Here is a 22,500-nt window from a genome sequence, read left to right on the forward strand (position 1 = left end):
ATATATATAATGGAAATACGTTAAATAATGGAAATACTTGAATATATTAAACGATTAATTAACTTTGGAATATATTAAAGGTATCTAAGGTAGCTGAATATGAGGCTAATGATAACTATATATAGGAATTTAATTTATAAGAAGATATAAGTTAATCTTCCTACACACACACACACACACACACGCACACATTTATATACATGTTTCCCTTTGAATAATAGAAATAAAGGAAAATGGGAAGCGATCAGCTGACTAGGACAAACACACACACACACACGCACACGTACATGCCCGTCCCGTCGAGACCACGTGAGGCTGAATTTTAAGCTTTTTTCTATTTTATTTTCGTGTCTAATGTTATTTTTTTGCCTTCGTTTCATAGGTAATCATGTTGTTGAATACCTAATCATTACACTTACTATAGGTCATGACTTAGATAATTTATATATGCTTCCTTACTAATGAGACTTTCTATACAACAAAGTGAGGTCATTCTGTGTTGATTTATACCATAAGGTGCTGGCTATCATGTGTTTGAAGATATCCTAAAATTAACCTAACATAACCTAACATAACCCCAAACAGTCACTATAGGTCTTGACTCAGAAAATTCATATATGCTTCCTTACTAATGAGACTTTCTATACAACAAAGTGAGGTCATTCTGTGTTGATTTATACCATAAGGTGCTGGCTATCATGTGTTTGAAGATACCCTAAACTTAACCTAACATAACCCCAAACAGTCACTATAGGTCTTGACTCAGAAAATTCATATATTATTCCTTACTAATGAGACTTTCTATACAACAAAGTGAGGTCATTCTGTGTTGATTTATACCATAAGGTGCTGGCTATCATGTGTTTGAAGATACCCTAAACTTAACCTAACAAAACCCCAAACAGTCACTATAGGTCTTGACTCAGAAAATTCATATATGCTTCCTTACTAATGAGACTTTCCATACAACAAAGTGAGGTCATTCTGTGTTGATTTATACCATAAGGTGCTGGCTATCATGTATTTGAAGATACCCTAAACTTAACCTAACATAACCTAACATAACCCCAAACAGTCACTATATGTCTTGACTCAGAAAATTCATATATGCTTCCTTACTAATGAGACTTTCTATACAACAAAGTGAGGTCATTCTGTGTTGATTTATACCATAAGGTGCTGGCTATCATGTGTTTGAAGATACCCTAAACTTAACCTAACCTAACCTAACAAAACCCCAAACAGTCACTATAGGTCTTGACTCAGAAAATTCATATATGCCTCCTTACTAATGAGACTTTCTATACAACAAAGTGAGGTCATTCTGTGTTGATTTATACCATAAGGTGCTGGCTATCATGTGTTTGAAGATACCCTAAACTTAACCTAACCTAACCTAACAAAACCCCAAACAGTCACTATAGGTCTTGACTCAGAAAATTCATATATGCCTCCTTATTAATGAGACTTTCTATACAACAAAGTGAGGTCATTCTGTGTTGATTTATACCATAAGGTGCTGGCTATCATGTGTTTGAAGATACCCTAAACTTAACCTAACATAACCTAACATAACCCCAAACAGTCACTATAGGTCTTGACTCAGAAAATTCATATATGCTTCCTTACTAATGAGACTTTCTATACAACAAAGTGAGGTCATTCTGTGTTGATTTATACCATAAGGTGCTGGCTATCATGTGTTTGAAGATACCCTAAACTTAACCTAACAAAACCCCAAACAGTCACTATAGGTCTTGACTCAGAAAACTCATATATGCTTCCTTACTAATGAGACTTTCTATACAACAAAGTGAGGTCATTCTGTGTTGATTTATACCATAAGGTGCTGGCTATCATGTGTTTGAAGATACCCTAAACTTAACATAACATAACCTAACATAACCCCAAACAGTCACTATAGGTCTTGACTCAGAAAATTCATATATGCATCCTTACTAATGAGACTTTCTATACAACAAAGTGAGGTCATTCTGTGTTGATTTATACCATAAGGTGCTGGCTATCATGTGTTTGAAGATACCCTAAACTTAACCTAACAAAACCCCAAACAGTCACTATAGGTCTTGACTCAGAAAATTCATATATGCTTCCCTACTAATGAGACTTTCTATACAACAAAGTGAGGTCATTCTGTGTTGATTTATACCATAAGGTGCTGGCTATCATGTGTTTGAAGATACCCTAAACTTAACCTAACATAACCTAACATAACCCCAAACAGTCACTATAGGTCTTGACTCAGGAAATTCATATATGCTTCCTTACTAATGAGACTTTCTATACAACAAAGTGAGGCCATTCTGTGTTGATTTATACCATAATGTGCTGGCTATCATGTGTTTGAAGATACCCTAAACTTAACCTAACAAAACCCCAAACAGTCACTATAGGTCTTGACTCAGAAAATTCATATATGCTTCCTTACTAATGAGACTTTCTATACAACAAAGTGAGGTCATTCTGTGTTGATTTATACCATAAGGTGCTGGCTATCATTTGTTTGAAGATACCCTAAACTTAACCTAACATAACCTATCATAACCCCAAACAGTCACTATAGGTCTTGACTCAGAAAATTCATATATGCTTCCTTACTAATGAGACTTTCTACACAACAAAGTGAGGTCATTCTGTGTTGATTTATACCATAAGGTGCTGGCTATTATGTGTTTGAAGATACCCTAAACTTAACCTTACATAACCTAACATAACCCCAAACAGTCACTATAGGTCTTGACTCAGAAAATTCATATATACTTCCTTACTAATGAGACTTTCTATACAACAAAGTGAGGTCATTCTGTGTTGATTTATACCATAAGGCACTGGCTATCATGTGTTTGAAGATACCCTAAACTTAACCTAACATAACCTAACATAACCTCAAACAGTCACTATAGGTCTTGACTCAGAAAATTCATATATACTTCCTTACTAATGAGACTTTCTATACAACAAAGTGAGGTCATTCTGTGTTGATTTATACCATAAGGTGCTGGCTATCATGTGTTTGAAGATACCCTAAACCTAACCTAACATAACCTAACAAAACCCCAAACTGTTAGTATAGGTCTTGACTTAGAAAATTCATATATGCTTCCTTACTAATGAGACTTTCTATACAACAAAGTAAGGTCATTCTGTGTTGATTTATACCATAAGGTGCTGGCTATCATGTGTTTGAAGATACCCTAAAATTAACCTAACATAACCTAACAAAACCCCAAACTGTTAGTATAGGTCTTGACTTAGAAAATTCATATATGCTTCCTTGCTAATGAAACTTTCTATACAACAAAGTAAGGTCATTCTTTGTTGATTTATACCATAAGGTACTGGCTATCATGTGTTTGAAGATACCTTAAACTTAACCTAACCTAACCTAACAAAACCCCAGACTGTTACTATAGTTCTTGACTCAGATAATTCATATATGCTTCCTTACTAATGAGACTTTCTTTACAACAAAGTGAGGTCATTTTTTGTTGATGTAAACCATAAGGTGCTGGCTATTATGTGTTTGAAGATACCCTAAACCTAACCTAACATAACCTAACATAACCCCAAACAGTCACTATAGGTCTTGACTCAGAAAATTCATATATGCCTCCATACTAATGAGACTTTCTGTACAACAAAGTGAGGTCATTCTTTGTTGATTTAAACCATAAGGTGCTGGCTACCATGTGTTTGAAGATAACCTAAACTTAACCTAACCTAACCTAACATAACCCCAAACAGTCACTATAGGTCTTGACTCAGGAAATTCATATGTGCTTCCAAACTAATGAGACTTTCTATATAACAAAGTGAGGTCATTCAGTGTTGATTTATATCAAAAAGTGCTGGCTATCATGTGTTTGAAGATACCCTAAACTTAACCTAACAAAACCCCAAACAGTTAGTATAGGTCTTGACTTAGAAAATTCATATATGCTTCCTTGCTAATGAGACTTTCTATACAACAAAGTGAGATCATTCTCTGTTGATTTATACCATAAGGTGCTGGCTATCATGTGTTTGAGGATACCCTAAGCTTAACCTAACCTAACCTAACATAACCCCAAACAGTCACTATAGGTCTTGACTCAGAAAATTCATATATGCTTCCTTACTAATGAGACTTCCTATACAACAAAGTGAGGTCATTCTTTGTTGATTTAAACAATAACGGGCTGGCTATCATGTGTTTGAAGATACCCTAAACTTAACCTAACCTAACCTAACCAAATCCAAAACAGTAGCTATAGGTCTTGACTCAGAAAACTTACATATGCTTCCTTACTAATGAGACTTTCTATACAACAAAGTGAGGTCATTCTCTGTTGATTTAAACCATAAGGTGCTGGCTGTCATGTGTTTGAAGATACCATAAACTTAACCTAACCAAATCCAAAACAGTAGCTATTGGTCTTGACTGAGAAAACTTACATATGCTTCCTTACTAATGAGACTTTCTATACAACAAAGTGAGGTCATTCTTTGTTGATTTATACTGTAAGGTGCTGGCTATCATGTGTTTGAAGATACCCTAAACTTAACCTAACTCACTCTCTCTCTTACTTACCTTGAGGAGAAGCAGTAGTAGCAGCAGTAGTAGTAGTAGTAGTAGTAGTAGTAGTAGCAGTAGTATCACCACCACCATCACCACCACCAGTACTCCCCTCCACCAGTAAGGTAGACAGGTATATCTTGGGGTTGTCGAATCGGAGAACTCCATTTTGACTTCCGAGGGTTAGGTGGGACGAGGCGATGACGGATATATCTCCATCCCTCGCCTCTAAATTCACGTCTTTAGCTCCTCGTCCTGATAACCTCCTTGTGATGCTTTCCAACCTGTAATAGTAGTAGTAGTAGTAGTAGTAGTAGTAGTGGTGGTAGGGGGATGGTGGATAGAGGAAAATGAAAAAAAATTGAAAAATTATAATGAAGGAAGGGAGATGGATAGTTACAGAGAGAGAGAGAAATTGTAATTCAGAAATTGTGTAAAATCCCTCCCTTCCTTTCAATCCCTTCCTTCCTCCCTTTCCTCCATTCATTCTCTCTCTCCATTCATTCATTCCTTTCATTCATACTCTCCCTCCCTTCCTCCTTCCCTCTTCCTCCTCCTCCTCCATTTAATTTTTCTCTTGGTTATTTCTCTTCCCCTTTCTTTCTTCCTTCCTTCCTTCCTTCCTTCCTTCCTCCCTCCCTTCCTTACCGTAGCTCATGAACGCCCTTGGAGAAGAGTAGAGGAGTTTGCACCGACCCCTCAAACAGCGCGCCTTGGGAACCTGTTGATTAGAGGGTGGTGATTATGGCGGTTGTGGTGGTGATGGTGGTGGTTGGTGATGGTGATGGTGGTGGTGGTGGTGGTTGGTGGTTTAGAAGTTAGATTTTTTTTATGGTGTTGATTTGGTGGATTTTTTTTGTTTCTCTCTCTCTCTCTCTCTCTCTCTCTCTCTCTCTCTCTCTGTTTTTTTTCCTTTTTTTCTGTTGATTTCTTTCTTTTTTTCTTCTTTTTCTTCCTTTTCCTTCATTTCTTTCTTTCATTCTTCCTTCCTTCCTTCCTTTCATTCTCACCCTTCCTTCCTCCTCCTCCTCATCCTTCCCTCCCTCCCTCCCTCCCTTCCTTTCTTCCCCCTTCCCTCCCTCCCTCCCTCCCTCCCTTCCTCCCTTCCTTTCTTCCCCCTGCCCTCCCTTCCTCCCTCCCTCCTTCCTTCCTTCCTTCCTTCCTTCCTTCCTTCCTTCCTTCCTTCCTTCCTTCCTTCCTAACTCTTCCTTCCCTCCCTCCCTTCCTCCTTCCTTCCTTCCTTTCTTCCTCACCTGTCACAGTCAATCTTCTTGCCCCTACAGTTGACCCGTTGAGCTGGGAGTCAAACAGATGCTCTCCAGTGCTTGACCTGACCTCAACCACTGGGCTGCCCCCTGTCACCTGGGATACACCTGCGAGAGAGAGAAGAGAGGTCATTAGTAGGGAGAAGAAGAAGAAGAAAAAGAAGGAGGAGGAGAAAGATAGTTAGGAAAGGTCGTTAGCAAGAAGAAGAAAAAGAAGAAGAAGAAGAAGAAGAAAAAGGAGGAGGAAGATAGTTAGGAAAGGTCGTTAGCAGGAAGAAGAAGAAGAAGAAGAAGGAGAAGAAGATTGTTAGCAGATAGAGAGGATATGACCACTACTACTACTACTACTACTACTACTACTACTACTACTACTACTACTACTACTACTGCTACTACTACTACTACTACTACTACTGCTACTACTACTACTACTACTGTGAGGTAAGTGATGTTTTGTTACTATCATTACTACTACTACTACTACTACTCCCATTGCTTTCTCTATCTTCTCCTCCTCCTCCTCCTCCTTCCCCCCCTTCTTCTTTTCCTCCATCTTTTTTTCCTTCCCTTTCTCTCCTCTCTTTCCCTCCTCTGTTTCTCTCTTTCTCTTCCTCTTTCATTCTTCGTATTATTATTTTTCCTATCTTCTCTTCCTCCCTCCTTCTTCTACTCTCCTTTCCTCCTCCTCCTCCTCCTCTTCCTTCCCTTCCCCCTCCTTCTCTCCTTTCTCTCTCTCTTTTCTACCAAAATAAAAAACGGGAAAAAAGAAAGGAAAAAAAGTGAGAGAAAAAGGAAACGAAATGTCATGAAGTTAAAATTATATTCCTCCCCTTTTCCTTCCCTTCCCTCCCTTCCCTCCATCTTCCCTCCATACTCACCCAAGTGGAGGAAGGAATCGGAGAGGTGGGTGGAGGTGGTCTGGATGGAGAGGTTGTGATATCCCTCCATTAGAAGATGTTTTCCTTTCCGACTCTTTATCTCCGCTGCATGGACCTGGAGGGAAGGGAGAGAAGGAGGAGGAGGAGGAAGGAGGGATAGGAAGGAAGGGAGAGAAAAGGGAGAGGGAAGGAAAGACGGGAGGAGAGGGAGGATAAGAAAAATAAGGAAGGGAAGGGAAGAAGGTAGAAGGGAAGGGAAGGAAGGAAGGAAGAAGGAAGGAAAGAAGGAAGAATGGAAGGGAAGGAAAGAAGGAAGAGAAGGAAGGAAGGAAGGAAGGAAGAAGGGAAGGAAGGAAGGGAAGGAAGGAAAGAAGGAGGAAGGAAGGAAGGAAAGGTAAAGAAAATGCAAAAAATAAAAGGAAGGAAAGAAAGATTGACAGCCAGAGAGAGAGAGAGAGAGAGAGAGAGAGAGAGAGAGAGAGAGATTTACATAGATTTACATAGAAAGTCAGACCACACAGACCCCATGGTCCAGACTTGGTGGTCTGTCCTTAAACCTAAGTGATTTTACATTAATCAGAAGACTCCAAAACGTTGCATTTCTACTCTAGTTGATATTAAGTTGAAGGAAGTGACGGTCGAGCTTATTTTTGAAGGAGTCAATCGTGTTACACTGGACCACTGACGGTGGAAGCTTATTCCATTCTCGCACTACAACGTTGGTGAAGAAAAATTTGGTGCAGTCTGAATTTACTTGTCTACATCTGAGTTTTACGCCATTGTTCCTCGTGCGCAAAGTGTCATCGATCATAAACAATGTTGATCTGTCTACATTCGTGAAACCATTAAGTATTTTAAAACATTCGATCAGTTTTCCTCGGAGGCGACGTTTCTCAAGAGAGAACATGTTAAGGGTAGAAAGCCTTTCTTCGTAGGATTTGTTGCAAGGAAGGGATCATTTTCGTTGCCCGACGCTGAACACCTTCTAATTTAGCAATATCCTTTGCATGGTGGGGAGACCAAACTGTACCGCATATTCCAAGTGGGGTCTGACTAAACTGTTGTAGAGCGGGAGTATTACATCTTTATTCTTGAATACAAAGTTTCTTTTAATGAAGCCCAACATTCTGTTCGCTTTATTTGCTGCATCGATGCATTGCTGTGAGAATTTGAGGTTTGACGCGATTTTGACCCCCAAGTCTTTGACGCATTGAACGCTTTTGAGTTTAACGCCGCGCATTTCGTATTCGAACTTATTCCTCGTTCCAACTTGAAGGACCTGGCACTTGTCTACGTTAAAGGGCATCTCCCATCTATCCGACCAAGCTGAAATTTTGTGCAAATCCTCTTGGAGGCTTTGCCTGTCTTCGTCAGTGAGAACCGAGTTGCCAATCTTTGTGTCGTCTGCAAATTTACTAATGCGGTTATTGAGTCCAACATCCACGTCGTTGATGTAAATAATGAAATGCACTGGGCCAAGGACCGAGCCCTGAGGGACGCCACTAGTGACAGGCGCCCACTCTGAGTTAAATCCGTCAATCACTACTCTTTGTTGTCTGTTGCTCAACCAATTCGCGATCCATTGGTTTACTTGACCGTCAATACCTATTTGCTTTAATTTGTAAAGTAATTTATGATGCGGGACTTTATCAAACGCTTTCTGGAAATCAAGATAGACTACGTCCAGTGATTTGGTTACGTCATAAACAGTGAAGAGGTCGTTATAAAAGGTTAATAGGTTTGATAGGCAGGATCTTTTGTTTCGGAAGCCATGTTGTGAGTCCCCAATCAATGAGTGGCTTTCAAGGTAATTCACAATTTTGTCTCTAATTATGCCCTCAAGTAGCTTACCTACAACCGAAGTTAGACTAATGGGCCTGTAATTACCTGGTACTTTTTTGTCTCCTTTCTTGAAAATCGGTGTCACGTTAGCCTTTTTCCAATCTGAAGGGACGATGCCTTGTCGCAAGGACATATTGAATACGGTTGTGAGGGAGGAGAGTATTTCGCTCTTTGTTTCTTTCAGCAGAGTTGGATATACTTTGTCAGGTCCAGGACTTTTATTTGTTTTAAGTGAATGGAGAGCTTTAAGGACTTCATCGGTTGTTATTTCAAAATTAGGCAATGCATGCTCGAGATTTACAATAGTACTGGTGTTGGTGGTAGCGAGAGGAAGACTGTTAGTATTAAACACCGAGGAAAAGTAATTGTTTAAGAGGTTTGCAATGTGTTGGCTGTCAGTCACTAGTGCACCGTCGCTGTTTGTTAAAGGTAAGCACCGTCGCTGTTTGTTAAAGGTTAAAGGTTAAAGGTTAAAGAGAGAGAGAGAGAGAGAGAGAGAGAGAGAGAGAGAGAGAGAGGAGGAAGAGGAAGAAAGATTTAATTGACTTTTTTGGGGTTCTTAATTAAACTTTATATATTAATTACTAACTTACTACTTCTACTACTACTACTACTACTACTACTACTACTACTACTACTACTACTACTACTACTACTACTACTACTACTATGATAATAACAGTAGTAGTAGTAGTAGTAGTAGTAGGAGAAATAGTAACACCATCATCTACCTCCTCCTCCTCCTCCTCCTCCTCTCCCTCCTCCTCCTCCTCCTCCTCTTCCTCCTCCTCCTCCTCCTCCTACCTTGTCCATGAAGCGAGTTGACCCTTCCATGTCCAGTCCTCCTCCGACAATGTGGAGGTCACCCATACCGTCCTAGAGAGAGAGAGAGAGAGAGAGAGAGAGAGAGAGGGGTGTGTGAGTGAGAGATGATGACACACACACACACACACACACACACACACACTTACCTTGCCTTACCTTCCCTTCCATTCCCATCCATTCCCTTCCATACCCTTCCTTTCCCTTTCCTTCCATTCTCTTCCATACCTTTCCCTTCCATACCCTTCCCTTTCCTCCCCTTCCATCCCCTTCCCTTCCCTTCCATTCCCTTCCCTTCCCTTCCCTTCCATCCTCTTCCCTTCGCTCCCCTTCCATTCCCTTCCCTTCCCTTCCCTTCCAGTCCCTTCCCTTCCATACCCTTCCCTTTCCTCCCCTTCCATTCCCTTTCCTTCCCTTCCCTTCCCTTCCCTTACCTTACCTAACCTAATGTAATCTAACCTAACCTTACCTTACCTTACCTTACCTTACCCTACCCTCCCATCCCATCCCATCCCTTCCCTACCCTACTCTTCTCTTCCCTTCCGTTCCCTTCCCTTCCCTTCCCTTTCCTTCCCTCCCCTCCCCTTCCCTTCCCTTACCTAACCTAACCTAACCTTACATAACTTTACCTTACCTAACCTTACCTAACCTTACCTTCCCTTCCATACCCTTCCCTTCCCTTCCCTTCCCTTACCTAACCTAACCTTACATAACTTTACCTTACCTAACCTTACCTAACCTTACCTTCCCTCCCATACCCTTCCCTTCCCTTCCCTTCCCTTCCCTTACCTTACCTAACCTTACCTTCCCTTCCATACCCTTACCTTGCCTTCCCTTCCCATGCATACCGTCTCCTCCCCTTCCCTTCCCCTACAACACCCCCTTCACCCACCACATTAAAATAAGTCGTGTGCAGAACCACCATGGTCAGGGATAGGTTAGCGATGGACAGTGCCAACAGTGCCAGAAGCAACAGGTAGAGGCACCTTCGACGCCATCCCGAGGTGCCAACCCTGACATTATGGCCCCCGAGGACTATGGTAGCGGACCCTGCGTCGCCCCCCCAGTCCACCTGTGGCCTGTACCCCTGGACAACACCTGGGGGGGAGAGAGAGGGTGAGAGGGAGGAGTGTATAGAGAGAGAGAGAGAGAGAGAGAGAGAGAGAGAGTAGGGGATTAGAACACACACACACACACACACACACACACACATACATACTTTCATCTTACTACTACTATTACTACTACTACTACTACTACTACTACTACTACTACTACTACTACTTCTACTACTACTACTACTACTACTACTACTCACCTGCTATCCTGCTTCCAAGGTGATAGGGGTGGTCATCTTCATCAGAGAACATGATAACTCTCACTTTCTCTATCTCTCTCACTCTCTCACTCTCTCACTCTCTCTACTAACACTACCCCTGCTGCCACATTTAACTCTCTCACTCTCTCTCACGCTCTCTCTGGCTCTCTTCCAATTTCTCTCTCTCTCTCTCTCTCTCTCTCTCTCTCTCTCTCTCTCTCTCTCTCTCTCTCTCTCTCTCTCTCTCTCTCTCTCTCTCTGTTTTTTTCCTTCTTACCTTCCTTCCTCCTCCTCCTCCTCCTCCTCCTCCTCCTCCTCCTCCTAAATTTAAACCACTTCCTCCATCCCTTGCTTCCTCCCTTCTCTTCCCTTCCTTATTACTTCCATTCTCTTCCTCTCTTCCTTTTTCCCTCTTCCTTATTCTCTGTTTTTTTCTTTTTTTCTTAGTCTGTTTTTTTCTCTTCCTTTTACAAATCCTTTTTTTTTCTCTAATTATTTTGTTCATTATTTTTTTCTTTCTTTTGGTTTCTTTTGTTCCTCGGTTCTAATTTTTTGTTCTTTTTTCTTCTCTTTTAAAAATAATCCTTCGGCCTCTTTTTTTTTTCCTTTTTTTAATCGGGTCAAAAAGTGATAAGGGTAATATTTCTTCTTGTGTGTGTGTGTGTGTGTGTGTGTGTGTGTGTGTGTGAGTGTGTGAGAGAGAGGTGTGTGTGTGTGTGTGTGTGTGTGTGTTCTAATCCCCTATTCTCTCTCTCTCTCTCTCTCTCTCTCTCTCTCTCTCTCTCTCTCTCTCTCTCTCTCTCTCTCTCTCTCTCTCTCTCTTCTACTCATTTTCCTCATTTTTTTTCTTCCTTTTCTCCTTTTCTTTCTTCTCATTTACTTCTAACACTCTCTCTCTCTCTCTCTCTCTCTCTCTCTCTCTCTCTCTCTCTCTCTCTCTCTCTGTTCTTTTCTTTATTTTTTGTTTTGTTTTTTCTTTTGGTTTCCTCGTTTTCTTTCCTCATTATTTCATTTTCATTTTTTCATTTTTTTCTTTAATGTTTTTTCCTCTACTTTAATATTTTTTTTTATCTTTTATTCTTTTTTCTTCTTTTTTCTTTTTCCTCTCTTCCCTTTTTCCCTTTTATTTATTTTTTCTTCCTTTATTTTTTTCTTCCTTTTTTTTAACGAATAATAAAACAAAATAAAAACAACAACCAAAACAAGGACAATAAGACAACACGTTAGGAACACGTTGCACACTTTATTTTTTGTTTTTGAGAAATCACAACACGTATATTATTATTATTATTATTATTATTATTATTATTATTATTATTATTATTATTATTATCATTAACATTAACATTATTATTATTATTATTATTATTATCATTATCATCATTAAACTTATTATTGTTATTATTGTTATTATTATTAGCATTAACATTATTATTACTATTATTATTATTATTATTATTATTATTACTCTTATTCTTAAGTTTATTACTCTTAGTTATTCTCCTCCTCAATCCTTCAAGGGGAGAGTTAAGCTGTACAGGAGGAATGGAGGGAAAGGGGGGGAGGGGGGAGGGGGGAGGAGGAGGAAGGAGGGGGGGGGTACTTGAGGACTTGACTAACTCGACTGACTGACTGATTTTCTTGTTTTCTTCCTTTTTTTGTCTTCTTTCGTTTTTTTATGTTTTTGACTTCGTATGTGATTGTTTTTTTTTGTTTTTTTTTCCTCGTATCATGTTTTGTCTTTTTTGTTGATCTGTTTGTTTCTTTGTTTTCATCTTGTTTTGTTTTCTTCGCTTGTTTAGTTTTGTCTTCTTTTGTTTTTGTTTTTGTCTTCGTAAGCAATTTTTTCTTCTCTGTTTCACGTTTGTCTTTTTTGTTTGTCCGTTTGCTTGTTTTCATCTTGTTTTCCTTGTTTTGTTTTCTTTGTATCTTTAGTTTTGTCTTCTTTTGTTTTTTTTGTCTTCGTAAGCAATTTTTTTCTTCTCTATCACTTTTTGTCTTTTTTGTTTGTCTGTTTGTTTTTCTAAGTTTGTTTTGTTTGCAAAGTTTTCTTGTTTTCATCTTGTTTTCTTTGTTTTGTTTTCTTTATATCTTTAGTTTTGTTTTCTTTCAAAAAAAAATTCCATAGTATCACATTTGTCTTCTTCGTTTGTCTAAAGTTTTCTTGTTTTCATCTTGTTTTCTTTGTTTTGTTTTCTTTATATCTTTAGTCTTGTCTTCTTTCAAAAAAAAAATTTCCATAGTATCACATTTGTCTTCGTTTGTGTAAAGTTTTCTTGTTTTCATCTTGTTTTCCTTTGTTTTGTTTTCTTCTTTACTGTTGTCTTTATAAAAAAAATTCCATAGTATCACATTTTCTTGTCTATTTTTTCTTGTTTTCATCTTGTTTTCATTGTTTTGTTTTCTTCATATTTTTAGTTTTGTCTTCCTTCGAAAAAAAAATTACATATTCATCACATTTTGTCTTTTTTTGTCTTTGTCGAAGTTGTTTTCATTTTCTTTGTTTTGTTTTCTTCATATCTTTAGTTTTGTCTTCTTTAAAAAAATAAAATAAAAATTCCACAGTATCACATTTTGTCTTTTTTTGTCTTTGTCGAAGTTGTTTTCACTTTGTCTTTAATTTTCTTCATCGTCCTCATTTATCATCATTTTGTCTTCCTTCCTTCCTTCCTCCTTTATCCTCTTGTCTTCTTCTTCTTCCTCTTCTTCACCTTCTTCGTCTCTCCTCGTCAGGTAATTCTTTGCAAAATTCGGCTTCGTCAGGTGAGAGAGAGGGGGGGCGGGGGGGGGACGGATGGGGGGAGGGGGGGAGGGGGAGGAGGAGGAGGGGGGCATAACAGGGTGGGGGGGGGGAATTCGGGGGTGAGTTAAAAGTACATCTGACCCCCCCCTCCCCCTCCTCCTCCTCCTCCCCTTCTCCCCCTTTTTAGAGCAATCAGCAGGGGTGTGGAGGAGGGGGAGGAGGGGGAGGGGGGGTTGAAGGGGGGGTTGCCCACTTCCAAATACTGAGCCTGTGGGCATATTTCACCCCCCTAAACACACACACACACACACACACACACACGTACATACACATACACACACATACACCCCTCCCCCCCTCCTCCAAGGACCCACTAACACCCCCTCCTGTCCACCCCTCCCTCCCTCCTCATGCCCCCCTATAGCCCCCCCCCCCCCCGCCATGCCCGAGTGCTTGCAGTTAGACACATGGTATTTAAAACAATACCAAACAATAGCAGGGACAAGCAAGCATGTGGCCCCGTCATGGGTGCGAATGGGGCAGGGCGGGGAGGGGGGTGGAGCGGGGAGGATAAGAAGAGAGGGTTGGGGTTAGGGGCTGGGTGGTGGTGGTGGCCGGGAGGTGATTAAGGGGAGGGTATCCAACAAAGCCGCCTCTACTCGTGCAAGAATTTGGTAGTCGATTGTTTTTTTGTGAGAAAGTCGAGATTGGGAGTTTTTTTTCTGTCGTTCATTGGGAAGCCTATTGTAGCGTTGAATGAGTTAGCGATAAGTTAAGGAGATTTTTTGCAAGGCTACCACATGACTGCCTGCTTTTGTTTATGTGAGAAAGTCGAGATTGGTAGTTTTTTTGTCGTTCATTGGGAAGCGTATTGCAGTGTTGAATGAGTTGGCGATAAGTTAAGGAGATTTTTTGCAAGGCTACCACATCACTGCCTGCTTTTGTTTTTGTGAGAAAATTGAGATTGGGAGTTTTTTTGGCAAGGTTGAGACACGTTCAAATTCTGTTAAAATTGGGAAGCCTATTGCAGCATTGAATAAGTGACAGCCTATAGTGAATGGCCTCAGAGGGAGATTGGGTTTGAAGTAAGAGTCGATTAGGCACTTTTCTGACACTGTGTTGAATTTGGGAAGCCTATTGCAGCATTGAATAAGTGACAGCCTATAGTGAATGGCCTCAGAGGGAGATTAGGTTTGAAGTAAGAGTCGATTAGGCACTTTTCTGACACTGTGTTGAATTTGGGAAGCCTATTGCAGCGTTGAGTGAGTGGTAACGTTAAGTGAATGGCCTCAGAGGGGGATTGAGTTTGAAATGAGAATCGCTTAGGGTACTTTTCTGACACTGTTGAATTTGGGAAGCTCATTACAGCATTGAATGAGTGGTAACCTATAGTGAATGGCCTTAGAGGGGAATCGAATTTCTGACACTGTGTGGAATTTGAGAAGCCTATTGCAGCATTGAATGAGTGATAACTTTAAGTGAATGGCCTCAGAGGGGGATCGAATTTCTAACACTGTGTTGAATTTGAGAAGCCTATTGCAGCATTGAATGAGTGGTAACCTATAGTGAATGGCCTTAGAGGGGAATCGAATTTCTGACACTGTGTTGAATTTGGGAAGCTCATTACAGCATTGAATGAGTGATAACCTTAAGTGAATGGCCTCAGAGGGGGATCGAATTTCTAACACTGTGTTGAATTTGGGAAGCCTATTGCAGCATTGAATGAGTGATAACCTTAAGTGAATGGCCTCAGAGGGGGATCGAATTTCTAACACTGTGTTGAATTTGAGAAGCCTATTACAGCATTGAATGAGTGGTAGCCTATAGTGAATGGCCTCAGAAGGGGATCGAATTTTTAACACTGTGTTGAATTTGAGAAGCCTATTACAGCATTGAATGAGTGGTAGCCTATAGTGAATGGCCTTAGAAGGGAATCGAATTTCTGACACTGTGTAGAATTTGGGAAGCCTATTGCAGCATTGAATGAGTGGCAGCCTTACATGAGGGGGCCTCGTTGGGGGGGGAGTAATTTGACCAGTGCGAACCTATCCTTGCACGAGTAGCGACGGTGCGTGATATTCTGTTTATCGTAAAGCGGAACAGCAAGAAGCGAGGAGAGTGAGTGAGAGAGGAGACGATAATATTTCTGTGCGTATGAGAAAACAACAACATGCCTGGGGGGGAGTGGGGTGGGGGGTGAATGGGGGGGCGGGGTTGGGGGGGTAGGGTAGTTGACAGGGTGTAATATTAATAGTTACCATAGTTATCTAGAGCAATTACCTCACTAATAATCTTTTTTTTTGTGGGGTTTATCCAGCGTTTATCGTAGAAAAGGAGAGATAAAACGTAACATGATCACTTTTAAGATTACGAAAGGACATGATTGATGGCGTATATATATATATATATCATAGTACTAATGACAGTCACTTGTGCAATAGTAGTAGTAGTAGTAGTAGTAGTCATAACAACAGCAATAAATACTTTGAAAAATATATGGAACATCTGTGTGGTATAAATTACAAAAATGGCTTAGTCTACACACCTCCGCGGCTAACCTAACTCCCTTACGCACCTACGCACACACGCACACACGAGCGCTATAGTGACCGTTGTTGTTTTTCTTATTATTGTTTGTTTTTGTTTGAGTTTTAAAAGGATTGCGTCATTTCTTTGTCTTTTTCCCATATTTCTTTTTTGTTAGTTTTCTTTTTCTTTTCATAACTTATTTTTCTCTCCCCTTTGTTGTTGTTTTTCTCGTTATTGTTTTGTTTTGTTTTTGTTTATGAGTTTTTAGGATTGCGTCATTTCTGTCTTTTTCACATTTTTCTTTTTTTGTCTTTTTTTTCTCCCCTTTTTCCTTTCTTTCCTTCCTTTCTTTTAATTTTCTTTGTTTTCTTTGATAATAATTTGTTTTTCCTTTATTTCAATTTTCTTTTTCTTTGTCTCTCTCCCATTTTTTTCTTTTCTTAATTTTCTTTTTCTCTTCATATGTCTTTTTCTCTCTCCCCTTTTCCCTTTCTTTCCTTCCTTTCTTTTAATTTTCTTTGTTTTCTTTGATAATAATTTGTCTTTCCTTTCTTCCTCAAATCTGCTTTTGTTTCTTATGTCTGTTTTTTTTCTTCTTTTTCTTCTTTCTACTTTCTTTTTCTTCCATCCTAATTTGTTGTTGTTTTTATGATTTTCTTGTTTGTCTTTATCCCATTTTCTTTTTCTTATCTTGTTTTCTTTCTTATATCTGTCTTTCCCTTTCTTCATTTTCTTCTTCCTCCTTTCTTTCTTTTTCTTTGTAATTTGTTTTTTTTTAATGATTTTCTTGTTTGTCTTTCTCTCTTTGTCTTGGTCTGTCTGTCTTTCCTTTTCTTATTTTCTTGTTTTCTTTCTCTTCCCTTTTTCTTTTCATTCTCTTTTCTATTAAATTTTGTCTTTTATCTCCTTTCTTTCCTTCTCTTTCTCTTTTCCTTCGTTTCTTTATTCTTTTTCCTTTCATTCTGATTTCTTTTGTTTTCTTCTTTTTCTTTCTTCTCCTCCTCCTCCTCCTCCTCCTCCTCCTCCTCTTCCTTCCTTCCTTCCTTCTAATTCTTTCTTTCTTCCTATTTTTTTCTTTTTCTCTCTGTTTCATGTTAATATATTTTTTTGGGTCGTTTTGTTTTCCCAAATTTTCTCTTTTTCCTTTTTTATAATTCTCTCTCTCTCTCTCTCTCTCTCTCTCTCTCTCTCTCTCTCTCTCTCTCTCTCTCTCTCTCTCTCTCTCTCTCTCTCTCTCTCTCTCTCTCTCTTATTAGTGACTTGCTTTTCTCTTTCATTCTAATCTACTTATTTTCTTTATCTTATCTTCATATTATCTCTGTTTCTCTTAATCTCTGTCTATCTATCTCTCTCTCTCTCTCTCTCTCTCTCTCTCTCTCTCTCTCTCTCTCTCTCTCTCTCTCTCTCTGCCTCTCTGTCTGTCTGTCTGTCACCTTACAATGCTGTGTCGATTACACACACACACACACACACACACACACACACACACACACACATAACGCACACGCACACACACACACACATGTACACCTTTGCTAATTACCACAACAAACACTTCTAATTAAGATGTTTGTGTTAGGAAGATGAAGGAGGAAGAGGAGGAGGAGGAGGAAGAGGAGGAGGAGGAGGAGGAGGAGGAGGAGGAGGAGGAGGAAGGAAGAAAAATTGTAATGAAAAACAAATAGAGAGAGAGAGAGAGAGAAACGATACCTTAGTCAGATAACACACACACACACACACACACACACACACACACTCAAAAAATAATAATAATAATAATAATAATAATAAAAATAATTAAAAAATGACTCACGATATATTCCTTTGCATAGATCAAGGTTGATTATTTTGATTTTTTTTTTTTATTCCTTAACTTTAATGATTCAATTATTCTCTGTCTGTCTGTCTGTCTGTCTCTATCACATCTCTCTATCTTCCTCTCTTTCTTCCTCTTATTCTTCCTCTTTTTCTCTAAGTCTCAATTATCACAGTTTTCTATAATTCTTGCATTCTTCCTTTTAATTCTTGTTTATTTCTTTATTTTTGTTTCTGTTTTTTTTTCTCTTTCTTTCTTTCTTTCTTTATCTTCTCTTTCTTTCTCTTCTCTGTTCTGTTCTCTCTCTCTCTCTCTCTCTCTCTCTCTCTCTCTCTCTCTCTCTCTCTCTCTCTCTCTCTCTCTCTCTCTTTATTCTTGTGTTTCTTTATTTTTCTCTTTCTCTGTTATTTTCTTTCTTCTTCTTCTCCTCCTCTTCTTCTTTTTGTTCCATTCTGTCTGTCTCTCTTTCTCTCTGATTTTCTCTTTCTCTTCTTGTATTTCTTTATTTTTCTGTCATTTTCTTTCTTTTTCTATTTACTTTTATCATTTCTCTTATTTCTTCCTTTTCTTTCCTGTAATTCTTCTTTCCTTCCTCCTTCAGACAGAGTAAATCATAATGTACTTGTATTTTCTCTATGTCATTTTTATCTGCTTCTTATTCCTTTACAAACTATTAATTATTTTACTATCTCTCTTATTTCTTTCCCTAATTCTTCTTTTCTTTCTTCTTCCAACAGAGAGATCGATAACATCAATATCTATTTCAACTTAAGTAATTTCTTTTATAATCTTCTTCCTTCTCCGAGACGATCTATACTTAATCATTTTTCTCATTTCTTCCTTTTCTTTCCTGTAATTCTTCTTTCCTTCCTTCTTCCGACAGAGAGATCAATAACATCAATGTCTATTTCCACTTATGTAACTTCATTTTAATCTTCTTCCTTCTATGAGACGATCTATACTTAATCATTTTTCTCATTTCTTCCTTTTCTTTCCTCTAATTCTTCTTTCCTTCCTTCTTCTGACAGAGAGATCAATAACATCAATGTCTATTTCCACTTATGTAACTTCATTTTTAATCTTCTTCCTTCTATGAGACGATCTATACTTAATCATTTTTCTTATTTCTTCCTTTTCTTTCCTGTAATTCTTCTTTCCTTCCTTCTTCCGACAGAGAGCTCAGTAACATCAATGTCTATTTCCACTTATGTAACTTCATTTTAATCTTCTTCCTTCTACAAGATGATCATTGCTTTTATTCTTCTTTTTATTTCTTCCTTTTCTTTCCTGTAATTCTTCTTTCCTTCCTTCTTCTGACAGAGAGATCAATAACATCAATGTCTATTTCCACTTACGTAACTTCATTTTAAATCTTCCTCCTTCTACGAGACAAAACTCCACGTCAATTTGAACCCAAGTATTTATAACAACTATCAACATATGTATTAAACGTATGCAAGGTTATTTACGTACAAAGGTATTCTATAGGCCTACTCTCTCTTGCCTTCCCTTCTTTGACCTCTCTCTCTCTTTCTCTCTCTGTGGCGTGAAGCTGTATAGGGGAGGAATAGAGGGGGAGGGGAAGGGGGTGTATTGGGGGGTCTGATATGTTAGTTGAGGGTCATTTGTTGAGGTTTTGTCAGGTCAAGTTTAGGTCATGTTGTGTTGGGTTTGTTTAGGGAAGGGAAAGGAAAGGAAAGGAAGGGAAGGGAAGAGAAAGGAACAGAAGGAAAGGAGAGGAGGAGAAGGGAAGGAAAAGGAAGAGAAGGGAAGAGAAGGGAAGGGTATTATTGTGTTGGGTAAGGTTAGGTTAGGTAAGGTTTGATTTGGTTAGGAAGGGAAGGGAAGGGAAGGAAAGGAAAGGAAAGGGAAAGAAAGAGAAGAGAAGGGAAGGGAAAGGAGAGGAAGGGATGCAAAGGGAAAGAAACAGAAGGAGAGGAAGGGAAGGGAAAGAGAGAGGAGAGAAGAAGGGAAGGGAAAGGAGGGGAAAAAAAGGGAAGGGAGGAAAAAGTTAGATAAGGTAAGATATATTTATGTGTGTGTGTGTGCGTGTGTGTGTGTTCACTAGTCACTGTGTTCTGTTCTCAAGGGTCCGGTCACAGTCTGGGTGCTATCACAAAATCTTTCCTTACTTAAAAAACACTAGTTACTTCAATAGACTTCTCGTTCTCTTTCTCTCACCTGTAAAATACCTGGGAGTTTTAAACCAATTACTAGAACTATACCTGATCTGTCCTTCTTTCACACACACACACACACACACACACACACACACACACACACAGCTCTTTTCCTGTATTTCACAACTAGGTAAATACACACACACACACACACGGTTCTTTTCCTGCATTTCACAACTAGGTAAATACAACTAGGTAAATACACACACACACACACACACACACACACACACACATATACATACACACCACCTCCAGCACCTCTGTCTAATTCTCTAAAAAGCACCATTGTAAGTCCGAACTCATAAGGGGTGATCCAAGCCTTTTCCAGCCCTTCCTCAACCCTTGTTCAGGCTTCCCACACACCCACCACAGCCTTATAGAAAGCCTTGCAAGTCACTCCCAGGTCCTCTCTATTTCAGCTCTCATTTCTATGGATATTGTTTTTTTTTTCATGGTTTTTGTAGGTAATTTTTCATCCTCTCCATCCTGTCCCTCCCCTTCCCCCAGTGGTCATTATCCCTGTATTTGTAAACATCCCAGGGTCCCAGTCCGGCTATTTCCCAAGGCCACAGGGTAGATTAACTGGGTATTCATGGGTCAGTTTCCGGGTCATGGTGCAGAGGTCGGGTCAAATGATCACCAGCGTATGGGTTTAAGTTACTCCCCACAGAACCACTTCCAGTAGTCCCCAGTTCTCCCCAGGTACCCATGTGTCACCCCCAGGCTCCCCCAGGTATCTAATTAAGCAGAGATAGAGAACAAAGAATATATAGGAAAAGTAAACAAATCCACTTGAGAATTATTAAAACATTTCCCTTTTTCTCTTTTCAACAGAGGTGGGCACAGTAATGAAAACTCGTAAGTGTGTTTGTGGTAGTGCGGTACTTTTTCCGGAGTAGTGCGGTTGTGGTAGTGTGGTCCCATTTTTTCTTTCCCGGTGCGGTACGCGGTGTGCGGTACTGCGGTGGTTAAATTAAAATATACTTGAGTGCCTAGGGGCTTCGTGGTGCAGTGGTTAGCACACTCAGCTCACAACCAAGAGAGCCCGGGTTCGATTCCCGGGCGGAGTGGAAAAATTTGGGCGGCTTTTCCGATACCCTACGCCCCTGTCCACCCAGCAGTGAATGGGTGCCAGGTATTAATCAGGGGTTGTGTCCCGTCTCTTGGGGTCTGTGCCCTTCTCCTATAATTCCTTCCCCTTCTGTCTCTCTCCGGCATATGACCACAGATGTTGCGCCCACTAAACGAAACTTTCCCTTCTCCTATAACTCCTTCCTCTTCTGCCTCTCTCCGGTATATGACCACAGATGTTGCGCCCACTAAACAAAACTTTCCCTTCTCCTATAATTCCTTCCCCTTCTGTCTCTCTCCGGCATATGACCACAGATGTTGCGCCCACTAAACAAAACTTTCCCTTCTCCTATAATTCCTTCCCCTTCTGTCTCTCTCTGGCATATGACCACAGATGTTGCGCCGACTAAACAAAACTTTCCCTTCTCCTATAACTCCTTCCTCTTCTGCCTCTCTCCGGTATATGAACACAGATGTTGCTCCCACTAAACAAAACTTTCCCTTCTCCTATAATTCCTTCCCCTTCTGTCTCTCTCCGGCATATGACCACAGATGTTGCGCCCACTAAACGAAACTTTCCCTTCTCCTATAACTCCTTCCTCTTCTGCCTCTCTCCGGTATATGACCACAGATGTTGCGCCCACTAAACAAAACTTTCCCTTCTCCTATAATTCCTTCCCCTTCTGTCTCTCTCCGGCATATGACCACAGATGTTGCGCCCACTAAACAAAACTTTCCCTTCTATAATTCCTTCCCCTTCTGTCTCTCTCCGGTATATGACCACAGATGTTGCGCCCACTAAACAAAACTTTCCCTTCTATAATTCCTTCCCCTTCTGTCTCTGGCATATGACCACAGATGTTGCGCCCACTAAACAAAACTTTCCCTTCTCCTATAATTCCTTCCCCTTCTGTCTCTCTCCGGTATATGACCACAGATGTTGCGCCCACTAAACAAAACTTTCCCTTCTCCTATAATTCCATCCCTTTCTGTCTCTCTCCGGTATATGACCACAGATGTTGCGCCGACTAAACAAAACTTTCCCTTATCCTATAACTCCTTCCTCTTCTGCCTCTCTCCGGTATATGACCACAGATGTTGCGCCCACTAAACAAAACTTTCCCTTCTCCTATAATTCCTTCCCCTTCTGTCTCTCTCCGGCATATGACCACAGATGTTGCGCCCACTAAACAAAACTTTCCAACTGTTCCCTTCTCCTATAATTCCTTCCCCTTCTGTCTCTCTCCGGCATATGACCACAGATGTTGCGCCCACTAAACAAAACTTTCCCTTCTCCTATAATTCCTTCCCCTTCTGTCTCTCTCCGGCATATGACCACAGATGTTGCGCCCACTAAACAAAACTTTCCCTTCTCCTATAATTCCTTCCCCTTCTGTCTCTCTCCGGCATATGACCACAGATGTTGCGCCGACTAAACAAGACTTTCCAACTTGAGT

At 39.9% G+C, this 22,500-nt stretch overlaps 1 protein-coding gene and 4 long non-coding RNA genes across 6 annotated transcripts in view; 3 read left to right on the forward strand and 2 right to left on the reverse strand.

The window, feature by feature from the left end:
• The window catches only part of LOC126992762 (gamma-sarcoglycan-like), a 13,646-nt gene extending 2,840 nt beyond the window's left edge, over nt 1-10,806 (reverse strand). Inside the window, exons 1-7 of the mRNA XM_050851573.1 lie at nt 10,702-10,806; nt 10,276-10,481; nt 9,366-9,437; nt 6,720-6,834; nt 5,830-5,949; nt 5,225-5,297; nt 4,592-4,860 (exon numbers count right to left, since the gene is read on the reverse strand). Of these exons, the coding sequence (XP_050707530.1) occupies nt 4,592-4,860; nt 5,225-5,297; nt 5,830-5,949; nt 6,720-6,834; nt 9,366-9,437; nt 10,276-10,481; nt 10,702-10,753 (907 nt within the window). The 5' untranslated portion in view covers nt 10,754-10,806. The remainder of the gene's footprint in view (nt 1-4,591; nt 4,861-5,224; nt 5,298-5,829; nt 5,950-6,719; nt 6,835-9,365; nt 9,438-10,275; nt 10,482-10,701) is intronic.
• Nucleotides 1-22,500, forward strand: part of LOC126992770 (uncharacterized) — a 212,733-nt gene that overhangs the window by 136 nt on the left and 190,097 nt on the right. For both annotated transcript variants that reach the window (XR_007747030.1, XR_007747031.1), the window contains exon 2: nt 5,860-6,282. This is a non-coding gene — a long non-coding RNA (uncharacterized LOC126992770). The remainder of the gene's footprint in view (nt 1-5,859; nt 6,283-22,500) is intronic.
• On the forward strand, nt 775-2,202 carry LOC126992769 (uncharacterized). The gene is made up of 3 exons (XR_007747029.1): nt 775-978; nt 1,149-1,424; nt 1,595-2,202. It is a non-coding gene; the product is annotated as an uncharacterized LOC126992769 (long non-coding RNA).
• On the forward strand, nt 11,978-17,175 carry LOC126992766 (uncharacterized). The gene is made up of 2 exons (XR_007747026.1): nt 11,978-14,522; nt 14,636-17,175. It is a non-coding gene; the product is annotated as an uncharacterized LOC126992766 (long non-coding RNA).
• Nucleotides 18,295-22,500, reverse strand: part of LOC126992768 (uncharacterized) — a 4,983-nt gene continuing 777 nt past the window's right edge. Inside the window, exons 1-2 of the long non-coding RNA XR_007747028.1 lie at nt 22,249-22,500; nt 18,295-21,775 (exon numbers count right to left, since the gene is read on the reverse strand). The exon at nt 22,249-22,500 is cut by the window's right edge and continues 777 nt beyond it. This is a non-coding gene — a long non-coding RNA (uncharacterized LOC126992768). The remainder of the gene's footprint in view (nt 21,776-22,248) is intronic.

This window comes from Eriocheir sinensis, unplaced genomic scaffold, assembly GCF_024679095.1.
Source record: "Eriocheir sinensis breed Jianghai 21 unplaced genomic scaffold, ASM2467909v1 Scaffold50, whole genome shotgun sequence".
NCBI lineage: Eukaryota > Metazoa > Arthropoda > Malacostraca > Decapoda > Varunidae > Eriocheir > Eriocheir sinensis.